Source organism: Rhododendron vialii, chromosome 12a (assembly GCF_030253575.1).
Source record: "Rhododendron vialii isolate Sample 1 chromosome 12a, ASM3025357v1".
Taxonomy (NCBI): Eukaryota; Viridiplantae; Streptophyta; class Magnoliopsida; order Ericales; family Ericaceae; genus Rhododendron; species Rhododendron vialii.
The window spans coordinates 25,160,303-25,179,218 of NC_080568.1; the positions used below are offsets into that span (position 1 = coordinate 25,160,303).

Consider the following 18,916-nt stretch of genomic DNA (forward strand, 5'->3'; position numbering starts at 1 on the left):
TCTGCTAAGCAAAATAAATATTTTATATTTCATCCGTTTTCAAAATGAGTTATCTTTTTTGAGAAAACGTGTTAAAAAATATACAATATGAATTTTGTAGAATAGATTTTAATGAGTTCTATTAAACGTAATTTTTAAAATCACATAAAAGTTCATAAATCGAAAAATATAAATATTTTAAAATGGCACGGAGTTTAAAAAAGATCACTCATTTTAGAATGGATGAAGTATTTTTTAAGTGAGAGAATGATCTGTCTCGTAAAATAAAAAATAAGTATTTAAAAATTACAAACCTTAACAGAACGGGGCCTTGGTTATTTGTTTAATAGACTGTTTAATTTAGAAATTATCTTGTCTTGTTTTTATTTTTTTATTTTATGTCAAATCTTTTCTTCTTTTTTTCAATCCGCCAGCAGTCTAAAAAGTGATAAATATGACCCAAATACCGAAAGAAAATCACTATTTTGTTTTAATTATTGTGTTGAATAGACTTTTGGTCACAAAATTTCACTAAAAAAAATCATAGATCTATTGGAAAATGTAAATTGTTAGCTATTTCGCTTTCAATACCGCAAATAAACTGGTTTACCTTGTCTAGTTTACCCAAAAGGGCCGCCTTAAGCCATCTAGTTCACTCAAAATCTGAGTAATAATCCGTGCCATAAGAAATATTTCAATGGACAAACTTAAATATAAGAATATATGTGGGTAAATGTTTCATCGAAAGCATACATGTATATGGAACTGAACTGAACTTACTCAAATGCATAGAAAATTTGAGGGAGTAGAAGTGGAGTACTGCAGTTTCAAATCGCCGAGAACTTGACGACATCAGATGGCACATAAACAGGGCGTTTCCCAAAGGGGTGACCTGAGAACACAGTACATTTTTAGCCACAATCTTGAGTACAAGCTTGCGTATCTAGGAGGCTAAACCGACACAGTGTTCTCAGTGTCACTCCTCTGGGGCACGCTGCTGTCACGACTCCTCCTCCTCCTCCTCCTCCACAGTGTTGACGGCCGGAAGAAAGATGAATCAGTTACCAATGACTGCTTTGGGTGTTTTTATAATGGTGGAATTACTAATCATTCATTGGAGTCACTATGTTGACATTCTGTCTACAAGAACAGAGAGATGTTGTCATCTCTTGTAAGGGAATATACTACTCCTACTTCACATTCAATTTTCTTCTTTTTTCACCTTTGATAAATGAGAGTATTATTGGCAGTGAGTACAGTTGTACGTCTGTACAGATATGAACAAGGGAAATGTTGAAATTGGAAATTTCCGATTCTCACCCGCAACGAATAAACGTGCACACAAGAAGAGAACACGTTATTACGTAGTTTCCCAACAGAAATTACAACCAAGCGACGTTGGAAGGGAAATGTTGAAGGCCCACTCCATTTTTTGGGCGTGAAAGGTATACGCGCCTCTTAAAATTCGTAATATTTGGACAAGATTCATAACATCAATCCTAAATTTATACAGCTTCATCACATTTGCACATAATTAAGTTCATGACATCAGGAACACCGGCTATGAATTTTGTCTTTGATGTCACGGTATTTTTAGGCAAATGTTAAGGAATAATATTCAAATAGTATGAATTGTTATGTGTGTCTTAGAAGTTCTACGTGGGCACGTTTGATCCCCGGACTAGGGAGGGGGATTGGGATTATAACGGTGCACATGGGGACCCATATATTCTATTTTTATTTATAGTCCGGTGTTTGTCGCCCACGATATTAAGAGAGGGATTGGATAATTTCGGACTATTATCTTTATCCTACTCTAATCAAACACAGTACAACTAATCTCAGTATCGATATAATCCAATTGATTATTCTGTGGACTTCACTTATCCCCTAATCCCTATCTTGAATTTTCCTACTAATCCCAATATTCATCTAATTTAATTTATTATGAATTTGAAGAGATTCAGGTGCATTGTGAGATTGTGGCACTGCTTGGGAATTAAACAAGGCTAAAGAGAGCCAAAAGAAAGTTGGAGACGTGCCAAACCCAATCAAAACGGGGTACTAGCAGCTGAGGGCAAAAAACAAGCTAGGGGTAAGCGAACTACTCCTATCACGAAGGAAAATGTCAAAAAAATGGAATTGGGAGATGCTGCCAAGCGGGCTGGGGTGCTTAGCAGTGGTGCCAAGCGATCAATCCGGCCATTCATCTCGGGAATCAATCTTGAATCTTGACCGAGCAATAAACGTCGGTTTAGATTTGTATGCACTCAGATTCAATCCGAGCTGTTCGTGCCGAGATGAACGATCGGATGCTGCTCGACATCCTGCTTGGCAAGGGGTGCTTGGCGTTGTCCCCGGGTCATCTCCATTCTCCAACCAGGGCATACATATTCATGAGGATAAGTCAAACACCTATTTCTTGCATTTGTCAACAACGTGCCAGCCAAAAACAACTCAGCTCTGAACCCTTTCCTACAATCCCTCGCATCCTCCCAATTTTCTTCATAAACCCTCCTCCCTTTCACAATTCCCATTCTGTTGGATCCAAACAACTATGGACCCAAACCACAACACGACGCATTCTGGGAGTCACCAGCAGCCACCGCCCTCCTCTTGCGGCCCCAAGGCGGACAAGGCCAAGTTGGCTGGCAAGGGAGCCGACCTCCTCCGCACTGCCTCTAGTTTCGGCAAGGGGAAGAGCCTTGGAAAGTACCTTGGCAAGGCCGAGAATTATCTTCGCAAATACCAGAACACCCATTCCACTAACACGCCCCATGGTGGCCCAGGCCCAGGCCCAGCCAACAGCACCGTCCCCCTTGGCTATCCACCCACCGAGGCCGCACATGGCTACCCTCCCACAGATCATGCTCCCCATGGCCACCCGGCCACCACCGTCGTCCCCCCTGCTGGTGGGCCCAACAGTGATTCGCCTAACACCGTCCCCCTTGGCTACCCTCCCATTGCCTATCCAAACACCGTTGCAGCTAGCGCTAACCCATATCCAGGTGGAAATGGGTATGCCCATGGGGACCCAGGCCCAGCAAACACCATCCCCCTTGGCTATCCAACCACCTCAGCCCCGCATGGCTACCCTCCCACAGATGCTCCCCACGGCCACCTGACCACCACTGCCGTCCCCCCTGCTGGTGGGCCTAACGGTGATTCAGCTAACACTGTCGTCCCCCTTGGCTACCCTCCCATTGCCTACCCAAACACCGTTGCAGCTAGCGCTAACCCGTATGCAGGTGGAAATGGGTATGTAGGTGGTGGTCACGGGAATTCTGGGAGTGGGTTGGGTGACTACTTGAAGAAGGCGAGTGGATTCTTGAAGAAGCATTGATGAGAAAGTTGGGGGACACTCATATTTCGTCATAAACATATGTATCTGATTCAGTACTCGTTCAAATTTTTTTTGTTGCACTTTCCACTTATGTGTAACAACGTTTATTAGCCAATGCAACTCTATTCCAAGGTGTGAAAAGCATATATAAAAAGATCATTCTTTTTCTTTTTATTTATTTATTTCTATGGAAGAGTATGTTTGTTTTGGGATTTATTGTACTTGTCCAACAAAAGTGCTAATACCTCGTTTATGTGGGATAAGCTATGATCAACTCCTGAATAAATGGAAAAATGGTGTCTTTTCTTAATTATGTTTGCTACTTTGCTCAGTATTCTAAAAGTCGGCCGCCTACTCCAACTAGTCTCCGCCTAGGCGCTAGGCTATGGTCTAATGCTTAGATTAGGCAGCTGAATAGTCGGCACCTAATCCCCGCCTAGGCGATAGGTGCCCCTCATCTGCCCAACTAATGTCTAGCCATTTTTAGAACATTGCGTTTGAAAATAAAGTAAAATTCTCTGGAAAAATTGTGTGTTTTGTATTTTACCCGATGAACTTATATAAGTAGTAAATAAAATATAGTCATATGGTTTTCTTATGGTTGGGGATAAGGTCATGCTCAAACTTACTCCCCAAATTTGGAAGAAAATCAATAGCAAGAAGGTGCATCGCGGGTTGATTGCACGCTATGATGGTCCCTTTGAAGTTATAAAGCGAGTGGGGAATGTTGCTTATCGTTTGAAATTGCCAGACAGGTTAAAGATTCATCCCACATTTTTTCACGTCAGTTTTCTAAAGCCATTCCATCCGGACTTGGTAAACGTGGGAAGAAAACAGGCTCAATGGGCTCCTCCTGTGATTCGGATGTAGTTTGACAAGGAGGTGAAAAGAATTCTGGATCATAAAACGGAAGGACAGAGCAAGAAAAATAGGAGAACCTCCTATTTAGTGAAGTGGAAAAGTAAGCCAGACTTGAGTTGGCTCAGGTAAAACGGTTATTGAAGGTTATTCTTTTTTTTGAGTAACTCTAATTCTCTTCTAATCCTACCCGAATCAAACAAAATTGGATAGCCTGGTGGGCAGCATGTGTGTTGACCCATCTAGGCTGTCTAATTTTGGCAATGGACGATTCAGATTTTATCTCGGCAATAAAGTGATGAACGGCTGAGATGAAATCTGAGCCTTCCGTTGAAATGAACGGTCTGGATGGGATCAACACATATTCTGTCTCTTACGAGACAACAGGCTCCCCAATTATTTAAATGTAAATCACCTTTAAATATTAGAGTACTTAACTAATCTCCAAATATATAAATAAAAAATTGCGTGTAAAATCGGGAGGTAAATTGGGCCACGTAATTTTGGTTGGAGCTGGTGGTTGCCAATGCAGAATTTAGCGGAACCCCACCCTTCAAGACCTCCAGCAAAACGACGTCACCTTATGACCTAACTAATTAACTATTTTCCGGGTAGTGTCCCAGGCCGGGAAAATCCCCTCACCGTTTTCTGGGAGAGAGAGAGAGAGAGAGAGAGAGAGACGAAGGGCATTCTTCCTCTTTTGCTCTCTTCCTCCTCAATCGTTCTCTTCAAGTTATACAGTCAATTCTGCGTTATAAATCGTAAGGTTTCCTCTCGATTTTCTCTCTCATTTAGTTTCACTCGCATGTATGTACCGTTGTTTTAAATATCGTATCCTATCGGCTGTTACGTAAAGGTTTTGAGCCCTCTGATAACGTTATGCCATGGTGTATCAGGGAAAGGGAAAAATTGCATGCGTTTCAGCCTCTTCCCGTCATGTAATCGGTTCGTTTCCGATTAAGTTCACGACCGATACCCCACACTCACGGGTTATTCAGGCAATTTCATTTTTTTTCAAAAATGATTTTTTTGTAAAAAGAATTACGACCGCTATAACCGATTCTCATTACGTATCGTGCGATATTCCCAATATTGCTGATGTGACCATTACCTTTACATGTTCCAATATCGCCTTGGTATATGTATGTACTATAATGTTTATGATATGCGTGCTTCTGATTATTTGGACTAACAATTTCTCATGTATATTCATGTGGGGCATCATTTGTGTTCATATAGTTTCTCATGTACATAGGATATTTGAGGTTGATGTGAGACCAAGGCGACCGTAGATAGGAGAAGCGTGTAGTAAAATTGATTTTGTGGCCTTTGTTTGGAATTCGGATACTACCCATAATTTGGTGCATCCACTTCCAGTATGTATGCTTTGTTTGGATATTGGACTTGTGGAAAGGAAACAGAACAACGGAAAAGGGATAAGAGGAGGAAGAATAAGTTTCTTTGTCTTCGGTTGTACTTGGAAAATCACGAAAAAATAGACGTATAGGTGTTTGTAAAAAAGTCATCAACTTCGTTTCTTTATGAGTAAAACTTAGTATGAGTTTGCATAGGTTTTTTCCTTTCTTTCCTTTCTCGAGTGTGATTTTGAATCAAGGATTCGCAGAGGTATTGGTTGAGGGAAAAGTAAAGCCTATCGAACAAGATTGGAAACAAGATTAGTGCTTGCATGTATGTGGTTATAAACTCCAGGTATAGGTATATGAGCATGACTATATGAATGAGATAGCTTCCAGATGAATTCCAAACCCATCAATATGGTATAGAAGATATTAAACATTAGGCGTATGATGACATAGCTTCCCGATGAATTCGAACCCATTAAAATGGTACAGCTGATAATGCAGTAAGTATTATGTGAGTGATTACATTTTGCTACGCTTCCTTCTATCCTTGTAATTATGATATATATTCAGTAGCATTCATCCATGTTTGATTCCTCTATCATGTGTGTACCCTACACTGACGATCATGTCTACAGCTTTCCCTCTTTTTTGGTATAAAAAAGGCAACGGAACAAATTTGAAACCGCAAATAAATGTTTTGTTTTACATAACTGCAACGACTTGTTTGCCGGTTCTCATCCTGTGACCACATTTTTGGGAATTCCCCTGATGCATGTATGACCCTTTTATAGACAGTTCATGAAAGTGAGGGCCGTGAGTCGTGATTGATAGAAAATTAAGCACTTCCAAGCAAAGCTCCCTCGTTCCAAGGGAGCTTTGTTATCTGGCTCCAAACTTGGGAGTATGAGCCAAATACTACCCTGGCTGTTCTCAATCATTGTTCAACTACAAGAATTATATGTTTGTTGACTTCCTTATTTTATGCCTTCCATGCAGGGGATGAATCGAGGTGTAATGAGCCATTCATAGTTAATCCAGAATTAGACATCTTTTGAGGCCTAAGTTCATCACCAGGAGTTTTGTTTGTCTGGCTATATAACAAGAGTATTACTGCACCATTGGTTATCAAACTTCTACTGTTTACCATGTGGAGTTCCTTCTCGAATGCTATTGTAACCTCCAGGCGGAAGAAAAATATCGTTGAGCCAAGTCGAGCTAGTTCAGATTTCTCGGATGATGACACCTCTTCAAATGCCATCGCAGAGGAAGGTCTGGAATGCCCAATATGCTGGGAATCATTTAACATTGTTGAGAATGTGCCTTATGTCCTGTGGTGCGGCCACACCCTCTGCAAAAATTGCGTCTTGGGAATCAATTGTGCTGTCTTGAAATTCTCGAATCAACAAGTCCAGATTCCGTTCCTCATTTCTTGCCCATGGTGCCACTTGTTAACGCTGCGTCTGGTTTACCAAGGAAATCTAAGATTTCCTCGCAAGAATTTCTTCCTGCTTTGGATGATTGAGAGCCTAAATGGTGACAGGATGAAATCTCCTTTGTCTGTGAGGGGGAACTTTCAATCAGTTTGGTCGCCGAGTAGCCCCTCAGCTATTGGAAACCAAGCAACCAACAGTAACTTCAGAAGGGCCTCGCATACCCATCGTTTAGGCCGCTTGGAGTCGGACAATAATAATGGTAGCCGAACCAATCATAGCCTTAATGTCGAGAGGTCCCATCTCTCCCTTCATAAATCCCTCGATTTCTTCATCCATCTCACGACGAAGTTCCCACTGGCTATTATACTGTTTCTGATATTTTTTGTTGTGTTCCCTGCCAGTGCTACCATTTTGATCCTTTACCTGCTAATTACAGTTCTTTTTGCACTCCCCTCTTTTCTGGTACTCTACTTCGCTTACCCTATTTTGGAGTGGCTTATAAGAGAAATCACCTCTTGAAATAATCGCCTTCGTTCTAACAAACAAGAGAAAGTGTGTAGCCTGTACATGACTTGACTTTGCTGTTGTTATGGTGACAATGTATTTGCTGGACATATTCCACTGTAAAATGCTACTATCTCATTTGAAATTGTGTTAGCTTGTTCTTAATTCAGTTCTTTGATGTCGAGAACTTTTACGGATTTGTAGTAGCTTTTTAGTTGATGTTTCTTCCTTCCTGAATTTTTCTGTTGGTCACTACTTTACAAGTTTTATAAGCACAGTGTTTTTCGAATGTGATTAAAATGGCTGGTTACTAATTTTCACAGTATCCCTTCTGGTTCTTGATGTTTGGTAAGGCGCAACACATTACTAGTTTTCTGTTGCTTCCATTTCACAGTATCCCTTCTGGTTCTTGATGTTTGGTAAGGCGCAACACATTACTAGTTTTCTGTTGCTTCCATTTTTAGACTAGCAAGACTTTGGTTCTTGGTGTATGGTAAGGCACATTTTCTGTTGCTTCCATTTTTAGACTAGCAAGACTAAGGTTCTTGGTGGTTGGTAAGGCGCAATACGTTACTAGTTTTCTGTTGCTTCCATTTTTAGACTAGCAAGACTACGGTTCTTGGTGTTTGGTAAGGCGCAATACATTACTAGTTTTCTGTTGCTTCCATTTTTAGACTAGCAAGACTATGGTTCTTGGTGTTTGGTAAGGCGGTTACTAGTTTTCGGCTGATTCCATTTTTAGACTAGCAAGACTACAAAACAAAAAATTTGACCCTACAAAAGCTTAAGTCGTTCTATACCATTTGGCTATGAAAACAGTCAAAATGTGTGTGAAGAAGTTAGGAAACGGAGATAAAGAAATTGATCCCAGAACTGACGACATTTAACCAAAAGAGAAACCTAATACTACTAGTTCCTAAGCACAGGCCGGTGCGTTGAATCCTCTGATAGTAGCAAAGACAATTGAGTCGGGTGCGACATTGATGGGCTTGGCAGCATCGACGAGCTTTGGGTTCATAGCCGGGATGTCATTTGACTCTGTGAGCACCAGAGGGATACCATTTAGCAGCAACACATCACTTTGAATATTCCCATCTTTTGGAGTCAAGTGGTACTCCTCCCTTGGTTCTTGTTGGCTTTCATCTGCTGACTTCTGTTCCTCAGGATACAAGTTCAGGTCGTTGACCACCGAAACATCAAAGGCTGTGGAGTTCGACATGTTGATCATAAGCAGAGTAACACCCGGCTGAGATGAAACATAGTCAAATGATTCAAACCGTTGAAGCCATACGTTGATATCGGGAAGAAGAGGTTAGATTAGTTGCTTACCTTTGTCTTCGAGCAATGAGAATATACGCGTAGGTAAGGAGAACTGTTCTGAGTAGTCTGAAGCACGGTCGTTCCCATCAAGCGATGCCATAGAAGGGCACTATAAGAAACAAAATCCAAACAATTGAAAATTTTAGATTAAAGGAAAAATTTTAGTGTAAATTATTTCATGTATGAATATACTGACCCATAATAATCAGGATTAGGGATGAATGTTGTAGTATTAAGGAGACCATAATTTCCTCCAATTAAGGCTTGTCTGCAGAAAACCTTGTGGTTGAAGGTTGATGTCATGCCCAGTTGATCCAGGTACCTGTTTCACTCAAAAGTACAGTATTTTCATGTTTGATACAATCCAAGCAATTGCAAAACTTGCACACGCGTTCGTGCTTTGGCTCTGAAGATTTTTCATGTTAGTAAAATTATTTCGCTTCTAAGTGCGGAGATAGAGAAGGTACAAACCAGAAGCCATTGGCGAAGGTATGCGATACGTCTTTTCCACCGCTGTTATAAGCTCCGCCTGCTTCTCCGACCCATGCTCCGGTCCAAGGCCCGAAGCTCTTAATTGTGGTAGAAATGTCTCTGTATGTCTGAGCTATCTGGTCTAGAAAATATGGGTCTTGGACCTTGTTGATAAGGTTGGCATCAACACCTGCATACATGACCATAAGAAGTTAGTTTGCAAACCTTAAATGATTGCCGAAACAGAAGGGAATTCTGAACGAAAACGAAAAAGAGCAGATAAACAGAATCTATGCGAAATGATGGTACGTTATCCTGGTCGAGAATCTGTGTAAATTTCGCTCTTATTTGTACTCCTATATAGTATGTACCTGCACCAAGGTTGTAGATATGGTGGGTTAACCCATCAACAACTCCTGGCCCTGTAGCCTCAAGGAATTCATTAAACCATTTCTCATCATAAAACCCAGCTGGACCCAAGACCTTTGGCTGTGTTGATGGATCTGGGTACAATTCTTTCACTAGTTCCTTGAGGGCGATTACGTCTTTTCCGTACTGCCGAGCCTCCACTCTTGCTGAAACGTACCCTTCTCCACACAGCTCATTTCCTGGGCAATCACAAGCATTATTCACATAGAGCCAAACAACATTAGCACACGTGACCGAAATATTACTTCAAATATCGGTCACAAGATCGAACTTTTTTACGTACCCATTTCATACGAGTCGATCTTGTATCCCTTTGAGACCGTGTAGGCCATGAGATCACGGGTGTTTTGCGGAGCCCAGTCGCCGATCCAGTGAGACTCGTTATCCTTGGGCTTCTTCCTCCCCAACAGAGCATTCACCGAGAACGTTACCATGGCTCTGCATTAGATTAGTTGTCAAATTTTACGAATGCACTATATATGTTTCTTGTGAGTGAGATAGAAAGTATGATTTATAGTACTGTACGTACCCGGTTTCATTGAACAAGTTGTTGAGGTCGTCCCATCTGTTCATGGAGAGGCAACCAGGGCTGAATCCAAACATGCCATCTTTTCTCAGCTTAAAACGAGGGCATTTCTTGACTAGATTTCCGACCTTGTACACGACCTGATCTTGCAGTGAACCTCCGACCCTGATCCGAAGGGGACTGAACGCTGCATATATATATATATTTTTTTTATTCCAATGTGTTCAAGTTTTTTATTTTTTTGATCCGCAATGTGATCAAGTTGATAAGACGAAATTTACAATTTTTACATCTTATATCTTATTATTTTATAGGAAAACAAATGTATTATGTATGCCACAGGTTATATTCTATTTTTTTCCTAAGAAAATTAGAAAAACAGAGAAATTTCCAGAGATTAGTTGTTCTGTTTCTTATTACATGGGGACAAAGATGTGATCAAGAGATGAGAATTATCATCAACCACGCATAGCGCAAAAAAAAAAAAAAAAAAAAAAAATTATCAACCACTGAATTAGGATAGAAGTGATGCAAAGGGAACTAAACTAGCTAATATCAAGTTATCAACTATTCCTCCATATAGGTAAACAAAGGGAATTAAATATCTAGTTTTTAAAAACTTTAAAATATCTAGCTCTAGAAGCTCTAGAATATCTTTGTGAAATATAGTATCTTGAGTTTTTAGTGAGAAGTTTTTTTAGTGAGAATTAGTCACATGTGTAATTGTGTATGTAATTCTAGAATTACCTTAAATTTTATTTTATATGAAAATATTTTTGTACTAGAGCCTTCTATGGAGTGTATATGGAGTATGTTGTACCAAGCCAAAAAAAAGTTACTCCTACTCTTTCAACAAACGTAAATTAAGATAACAAACGTAAATTAAGATACGCGATACATATTCCACACAATTGAAAACACAGCTGGTCTCCACATAGAGGAAGAATCAAAGCACGAATTTGAGATAAATTTATGGACTCACCTTTGATAGCTTTTGATAAAATCTTGTTTTTCAAATCCTGCAACAATAATATATAACTCCATAAGAAAACTTTGGTACCAAAAAATAGAAGAATATACAGACGAAATACTTTATTTTTTGTTTGAATAGCACAAACGAAAGATTAACTCTCTAAAATTTTGATCTGGTATTTTTCCCCGTCTCTTTTATTTTTTTGTAAATTTTTGTTTTGCTTTTCGTCTTATTTTTGTCATAATTTTCGTCACAATGACCGAAGTTTGAAAAAATACCAAAAATATTTTTGATCGATCCTTTGTTGGCTTTAGTTCTAAGTTTTTACTTTTTAGTTCTCTCATCAAAATTAATGATTAATTCAAAAAATATAACGTGACCAGAACTAAAATCCAAAAAAAAAACAAACAAAGACGCAAAAAACAAAAATTTAAGAACAGGGCATAAATATGTACCAGATTGAGAATCCCAGCATTTCCCCATGGGCACTGATTGTAGTCACACTTATTGCTTGGCCACCAGTCCAAAGTTGCACAGACGAAATTATCGTCTGTTTTGGCAATGGAAGTCACTCCTTCAACTTTCACTCCCACGTCTTCCGATAGAAACAGAGGAATCCATGACAGAAGAACACACAACACTGCAACAACTTTCAACAACTCCATTGCTGCCCTCACACACTCCGGGGAAGACGAAAGGCAAACAAACTTGAAGAAATTAAGAAGAGAATAAGAGTTTATTTGAGCGGTGTCTATTCCAGCCTTTTTTATAACCGGATGTCCGTATCAGTTTGAGTTCTGTTTGACTATCTATTTCAGCTGGATAAAACACAAGCTATTTGTGATAAGATAAGAAACGTAGTAGTTGCATACAGCTAAATGTCTGCCTATGTTATGTCCCACAACTACGTAGGATTATTATTCCTACTCATGCATTGATGCTTGTGTGTCGATGATCTGCTGAGTAGTCCGAGAAGTTTTCGGGTGCTGGGCGGGTACCACACACGTGATATTCTGTCAGCAATTCCAGCCATCCAAATATATTTTGGACGGTTCAGATTTTAGAGAGAGAAAAGAGGAGAGAGAGTGGTCGGATGAGGAGTGAGAGATGGAATAAATTTGGACCATCCAAAACACGTTTGGACGGCTGGAATCGCCAACGGGTACCGCCACGTGATACTCATCCAGTACCCAAAAATTTCTCCAAATTTATCGGGCTGAGTAGTCCTGATCAGAATTGCTATCCTATTTAGTCTTGGATTTAAGATAAGCACCATCACTAAATAAAGGAGGCTGTTAATAAAATGCCGCTCCATCTTACCTCTTAGATTTTTTGGTACATATCTTACCTCTTGTCGTGTTCCAGATCAACACAACTTGAAAGTAACAAAAAATAATTGGGGAAAATTTTAAAATTTTATTCTTCTGGTGAAAATTCTAACGGATTAACCTCTCTGGTTTTTTTTTTTTGACATAACGGATTAACCTTAAGTTAGTACTAATTTCAGTTACGTACAGAGATATTAGGAAAGTTTGTCAGATGATCTACTTTTTTAGTATCTTTTTAAGAATTGCTTTTTGATGGTGAAAAAATGTGGATGGATGCTCCGAGTAAGATCCAAAGGCTAGTCTAAGGACCCATGGTGTTTCCGGTCAAGAACTCTCCAAGGATCAAATTAGTAAAGGTTAGGGGTAAAAACAATCCAAGCTGAGCTTCAGGATGTTCGAGCTCTACTCTAGCTTGGATTGAGTCCGAATATTCGTGCTCGATTGGCATTTGAGAACTCGATCTTGGTTGAGTATCAAACGAGCCTCTATAAATGAGTCGATCCTAGACATTCGAGATGAGCTTACCTCCATGAGGCGATCGAGCTATGGTTAACTCAAGCCCAACTTGTTACTAAACGAGCCAAAAAATTTGTTTGAGCTCGGCATGTGACAACCCAAATTTTTACCAAGCCGTATAAATACATAAAGAGATTAGAAAATCACAACTGATGGACCCTAAGAAGCCCAAATATATGGGAAAATGTCATGAAATAAAATACTCCCTCCGTCCCATAATATTTGTCCAGTCCGCGAAACAAGGACTACAAAATAATGCATTTCTTTCGAGAAAAAATTTAAATTTTTTTCATAAGTTAAAAGAACTCGTCGAGATCTAGTAAATTGTTGAATTTTTTTTCAACTTTTCTCACAAAAATAGTATTATTTTTACGTCTCCGTTTTGCGGACCGGACAAATATTATGGGACGGGTGGAGTAACTCTTCGCCAGAGTCTAAACATATGCGCCAAAGTCGCATAACAACTAATTATTATCCCATACGGTCAATAACTTTCTTAGGGCCCAAGTGCGCTTGTACATAGACAAATTAAATGCATGACATCAACGTTATTATTATATTCAACGAATAATATTGGATGATTTTCAAATAAACTTGTACTATAATAAATAAAATTCAATAATCAAACACGAATTCAATAAGAAACACGGTATCAAAAGGACGAAAGGAGTACATGACGGGGTTAATGAAGAAAATACTGTGGAAATTTGAAAATTAGTGTATAGTTATTGTGTCTTAAGTCGTTGACATAGCTATCGGTCTCCGGCCAAAACTAATTCTTATGAGGACATACGTTGATCTAAAATATGAACTAATTTGATTATTGTTACAAGTTCACAGTGGGCCCAAAATTGGACCAAACTAGAGGATTAAACACTCTTATCAGAACTTTGGTCACTAAAAGCTACTCGACAATTGATTTGGCACCCCTTTTTTTTTTTTTTTTTTGTAACCACACTCAAATTTTGGCTTTTAGTATTCAAAAAATACACATGACAAGAACACAAATATTAGAGTGTAGTTATTATCATAAAATGGAGTGTCAAAATTATCGTTCAAACTCCGTTTTTCAGGTTCTATTGTATCACCGCGCCCGCAAAATACAATACACATCATATGTTTTAGCTGTACTCGTGCTTACCCAACAAACAATTGGAGCATGAAATCTATATTATAAAACAGAGCAGACTTTTGTCTACTCATACAAACATGAGCACCCATCTAGCCGTTGGATCGCAAATTCAATAGGTTACGATCGTTAGATTGAAAAACCGATTACGATCATTGTATTTTCTCCATCGTGCTTCCTCTCTCCACCGTGTTTCCTGTCTTCCTCCAAAGTTACTCTCCCGCTCTCTCCCTCCCTCCCTCTCCCCTTCGAGTCCGGCTCCTCTCCAATTCTCCAAAAATTGGAGAATCCTTGAATCTTATTAATAATGCGACACGTGGAGACTATTACATCCAATGCTCAAGAATAAAGGACTCCCCTTGATACAAAAGCACCTAATAACTTTCCTCCTCTTCTTCCATCTACCACCACAATAACCGACCACTGCCAAATTGCCAATCTCGCCTCTTTCTTCCCTCAGCCATCGCCATTAATGCTGCCTCTAACCCCTCTTTAATCCATAGCCACGTCTGTCCCGTTCCCATCTAATTCTTCGACCTCCACAGACCTAGACTAATATCAAAAACCCAAACCCACCATTAGACCTATCAAATTTGCTATGAACATATCTTAAAATTCTGAGATACAGGTGGAGAGGTTTATTGTCTTCTTCATCTCCTTCCCCTTCTCTGCCTCGTTTCCTCTCCAAAACCTAACTCATCCCTAATCCAACTCTAATTTGCTAAGTGATTGAGTTCACCGGCGGTAGAAGAATCCGGCAACAAATATCTAGTTTGAGACTGTCTGATGGGCCGCTTTGGAAAGGAGAGAGGAGAGATGTAATTATATGTGCTCAATCCTTTGGCTTTTTAATGAGGTGGTCCTCTCTCTCTCCCACTCCTCTCTGCTGTTCCCACACCACCACCCAACCCAGCGACCACCCTCCAGCCGTTGTCAACGCCATTTCCGAAAACCCCAGCGACCACAAGGACGCTGCCCACGATTTAAACACTGCCCACGATTTAAACAGGTAAATCATTCATTCTCGCCCTAATAATCTTCCTTATTTTTTGACCTTACTTTGATCCTAATAAAAATTTGTTTACCCTCTTTACTGCATTTAATAAAAATCTGTTTACCCTCTTTGCTTTCCAACTGTAATTGAAAAATTTGGCTTAAAAAACATAATGCTTCAGTGGCTTCCACGTGTTCGATGGAATGCTTCAATTATGTTCTTATTCTTCTCTCAATTGCTTTCCAAGTATTTGATAAAATCTCCAACTGTAATTGGAAAATTTGGCTTAAAAAACATAATGCTTCAGTGGCTTCCACGTGTTCGATGGAATGCTTCAATTAGGATCCCAGTATAGTTTAACAGAAGGGATTGAGTTTAACATAACTGGCCGTATCTTTATAAGACTGTAATTGTCTGGAATGCCAGGAAGATAAATATAGTTAACGATTTTCCTCACTAGATAAGATGTTGTCATTACTTTTCTACAAAATTGACCATTAGATTGTGAGAGACACTCGACTGCCCCTGGCAGATGGGAAAAGTGTAAAATCCCTTTGTTAATTTTGGTTCTAGCTTGAGAGAGAGAAATGAAGAAACCACAAATGATGAAACTTAATTCTGACCTCCCCTTCTTCTTCTTTTTTATCTTCATAATACAATAGCAGAAAGTACCATAAAAATAAAGCACCAACTACCATAAAAATAAAGCACCAGCCATCAAGGAGCAGAAAGTGAGAACAATCTTGGGTAAGAAGATAAAGTGAGAACAATCTAAAATTGTGTCATGTGAACTGAAACTTAGCAACACAAAAAAATTCACATTGATATTTTTTTGAAATATTCTGGAAGCCCAAGTCGAGCCCAAGAAATAAGCTCAAATATAAATGATATTTTTGGAGGAGTCTTAATATCGAGCTTCTAGATACTAGAAGTTCTTTGTCAAAATATCTAAATTTGTTAGAGCACATGTATAAATCTAGAATTTTCTGTGTAGAAATGTTTTGTAAGAAATATTTTCAGACTAGAATCATCCATATGGTAGTATAAATATTAAATAGAGGTGAGTTTAGTCATTTTTGTACCAAGTCAAAAACATTTGAATTCTATTGTAATACAAGTACCCCTCCCTCCATCATTGTCTTAAACATTTTTTCATCTTCCAAATACTAAAAACCTCCTCTTCTTCCAACACAATAAAAGTACCCCTCCCTCCATCGGTCTTAAACATTTCTTCATCTTCCAAATAGTAAAAACTAGCGTTTAACCCGTTCTATGCACTGGCAAAACTAACCCGTTCTAGCGTTGTGCCCGTTCGATACACGGGACAATTAATAAAAGTAGGTTTGAATGGGCACAATGCTATAACGTGTTAGTTTTACCCATGTATAGAACGGGTTAAACGCTAGTCTATATTATAAAACAGAGTGGTTTTTTTAAAAAATGTCTAGGCATACAAACAAAGAAGCATCTATAGCTGTTCGATCGTATTTTCTGATAAGGTTATAGCCGTCGGATTGAATGAATATTTCCTATTATATACACCTACATCTCTTCCTTTTTCAATTGATTTCTCTAAACTTGATTTCCTTACATTCAATTCAATATTTGCTTTTAAGTTGATTCGGAGCCGTGCCATGCGCTAGTTTTATACTACTATTTTCCAATGGGCTTGGATGTTCTATGCATGCGCCATTTTTCCTTCATTCTTCACCAAATTAACTTGTGATTCCAGGCCGTAAATGAAGTCCGCAAATGTCCACGTTAAAAAATAGCAGCAAGAGATGCCTGCAACTGTTAGAGATGTGTAAGAACATGGAGCACTTGAAGCAATCTCATGCACAGGCCATCACATGTGGGCTCGGAGACAACAGCTTTGCCCTGAGCAGGCTGTTGGCTTTCTGCTCCAACCCACTCCACGGCAGCCCATCCTACGGATGGAAAGTCTTCCAACGCATTCAGCACCCCACAATCTGCATCTGCAACACAATGATCAAAGCTTTCTTGCTGAACGGGGAACCGATAAAGATCATACACATGTACACTCGCTTGCTGAGGGACGGTATGGTCCCTGATAACTACACGCTCCCTTATGTCCTCAAAGCCTGTGCTAACATGGGAAGTGGCCTTCTAGGGGAGTTGATTCACGGGCATTGTTTGAAACTAGGTTTCATGGCGGATACTTTCGTGGGTAATTGTTTGATTGCTATGTACTCGGCTATTGGTGATATGAACGCGGCGAGGGTCGTGTTTGATGGGGCGCCCTGGCGCGGCATTGTGTCGTGGACTGTCTTGATTTCCGGGTACGCCAAAGCAGGCGATGTTGGGTCAGCTAGACTGATGTTTGATGAAGCGCCTGTAAAGGATAGAGGAGTGTGGGGCTCTATGATATCTGGGTATGTGCAAAATAGTTGTTTTAAGGAGGGGTTACATATGTTCCGGTTAATGCAGTTGGCCGGCGTTGAGCCGGATGAGGCCGTATTCGCAAGCGTACTCTGTGCTTGTGCTAATTTAGGTGCTCTAGAGACGGGGATATGGGTTCACGGATACTTGGATCGCTTCGAATTCCCTCGGAGTGTTAAGTTGGGCACTGCTTTTATAGACATGTATGCCAAATGTGGGCGTTTGGATTTAGCTGAGGAGGTGTTTGGGGAAATGCCGGAAAGAGACACCGTTTGTTGGAATGCTATGATTTCAGGGTGGGCAATGCACGGAAATGGAGATCGTGCTCTGCAGATGTTTTCGGAGATGGAGAAGGGTGGAATCAGACCCGACGATATTACATTCATCGCCATTTTCACTGCTTGTGGTTATTCTGGTATGGCTTATGAAGGTCTAAGGGTGTTTAGCAGTATGTGTAATGTGTACAATATTGAGCCCAAAACTGAACACTATGGATGTATGATTAACTTTCTTGGTCGAACTGGGCTCATCGAAGAAGCTAAGGAAATAATTGGAAAAATGCCAAATAGAAGCTGCCCCTATGAAGCAGCAGTAGTTTGGAGGTCACTGATGAGTGCTTCTTGTAGTCACGGAGATGTACATTTGGCCGAGGTTGCAGCTGAAAAACTCCTGGAGTTGGAATGCCATAGCGGGGCGTACGTCTTGCTCTCAAATCTATATTCAACTTCTGGTAAACATGATAATGCGAGAAAAATAAGGAAGATGATGAAGACCAGAGGGATTGACAAGACACCTGGGTGTAGCTCGATTGAGATTAATGGGAATGGTAAAGAGTTTATTGCCGGGGAGAAAACACACCCACAAATGGGAGATGTACATGGAGTTTTGGAGTCGATGAACAAGCATTTGGATGGTTCGGGGTGCCATCTGAATCTTGTTTCGACTTGATGTGTTAAGTGTTCAAAAGAGAGAGTTGAAATGTTCCTCCACCAGCTTACCTGAATGTACTCCTTCCTCCGTCCTGACCACAACGACAACGTTTCAGTGTCTCAGACCATATGCTACCGAAACATTTGAAAAAACATCTCACAGTTTTGCCAGTGCATTTGTTGTCACTTGTATCAATAAGCTGGTAGCATTTTCTGCTATTAAGAAATTCTATTGGTTTCGACGAAGAGTTGTCGGTCATTTGGTTCGCATAACTCACCCCGTGTGTGAATATATGTACATACCAATGCGTTGCGTGCGTGCGTTGCGTTGAGATGTAAACCATATAATTCTACATCATTTCAATTTCTCTCAATACAGAAACAATCGTAGGCAAGTTAACCATTTAAGTAATCTTTGAT

At 39.8% G+C, this 18,916-nt stretch overlaps 4 protein-coding genes across 6 annotated transcripts in view; 3 read left to right on the forward strand and 1 right to left on the reverse strand.

Annotated features, from left to right (window-relative positions):
• Positions 1-7,678, forward strand: part of LOC131311271 (uncharacterized) — an 81,266-nt gene extending 73,588 nt beyond the window's left edge. Inside the window, exons 2-3 of one of the 2 annotated variants that reach the window (XM_058338638.1) lie at positions 4,844-4,941; positions 6,541-7,678. In XM_058338638.1, the coding sequence (XP_058194621.1) occupies positions 6,690-7,496 (807 nt within the window). In that variant the 5' untranslated portion in view covers positions 4,844-4,941; positions 6,541-6,689 and the 3' untranslated portion in view covers positions 7,497-7,678. Of the gene's footprint in view, positions 1-4,762; positions 4,947-6,540 lie in introns of those variants that run through there. The other variant, XM_058338639.1, reaches the window with a different exon arrangement.
• LOC131311272 (uncharacterized) lies at positions 2,088-3,396 on the forward strand. Its single transcript, XM_058338640.1, has one exon. The coding sequence runs from the start codon at positions 2,537-2,539 to the stop codon at positions 3,320-3,322; it is 786 nt and encodes a 261-aa protein (XP_058194623.1). The 5' UTR covers positions 2,088-2,536; the 3' UTR covers positions 3,323-3,396.
• Positions 7,679-8,248: 570 nt separating the features above from the next.
• Positions 8,249-11,866, reverse strand: LOC131310723 (heparanase-like protein 2). Its single transcript, XM_058337899.1, has 9 exons — positions 11,656-11,866; positions 11,210-11,246; positions 10,231-10,414; positions 9,985-10,139; positions 9,644-9,880; positions 9,273-9,462; positions 8,998-9,123; positions 8,811-8,910; positions 8,249-8,727 (listed from the first exon to the last, which is right to left on the reverse strand). Exons 1-9 carry the CDS (start codon positions 11,863-11,865, stop codon positions 8,398-8,400), a joined length of 1,569 nt encoding a protein of 522 aa, XP_058193882.1. The 5' UTR covers position 11,866; the 3' UTR covers positions 8,249-8,397.
• A 2,694-nt stretch (positions 11,867-14,560) lies between these two features.
• On the forward strand, positions 14,561-18,742 carry LOC131310722 (pentatricopeptide repeat-containing protein At5g66520-like). Of its 2 annotated transcripts, XM_058337898.1 has the most exons (2): positions 14,561-15,182; positions 16,900-18,742. In XM_058337898.1, exon 2 carries the CDS (start codon positions 16,920-16,922, stop codon positions 18,513-18,515), a length of 1,596 nt encoding a protein of 531 aa, XP_058193881.1. In that variant the 5' UTR covers positions 14,561-15,182; positions 16,900-16,919; the 3' UTR covers positions 18,516-18,742. The 2 variants fall into 2 exon arrangements, with proteins under 2 accessions (XP_058193881.1, XP_058193880.1); XM_058337897.1 differs by lacking the exon at positions 14,561-15,182 and having other exon boundaries at positions 16,869-18,742.
• The last annotated feature ends 174 nt before the right edge of the window (positions 18,743-18,916 follow it).

What these genes read in the sequence shown, in the direction of transcription:
- LOC131310723 (XM_058337899.1), bottom strand. Translation starts at nt 11,865, where the DNA reads ATGGAGTTGTTGAAAGTTGTTGCAGTGTTGTGTGTTCTTCTGTCATGG. An exon ending in GATCGACTCGTATGAAATGG is followed by an intron (nt 9,881 to 9,984) that starts GTACGTAAAAAA and finishes GTGATTGCCCAG; the next exon opens with GAAATGAGCTGTGTGGAGAA. An exon ending in CCTAATCCTGATTATTATGG is followed by an intron (nt 8,911 to 8,997) that starts GTCAGTATATTC and finishes TGTTTCTTATAG; the next exon opens with TGCCCTTCTATGGCATCGCT.
- LOC131311272 (XM_058338640.1), top strand. Translation starts at nt 2,537, where the DNA reads ATGGACCCAAACCACAACACGACGCATTCTGGGAGTCACCAGCAGCCA.
- LOC131310722 (XM_058337898.1), top strand. Translation starts at nt 16,920, where the DNA reads ATGTCCACGTTAAAAAATAGCAGCAAGAGATGCCTGCAACTGTTAGAG.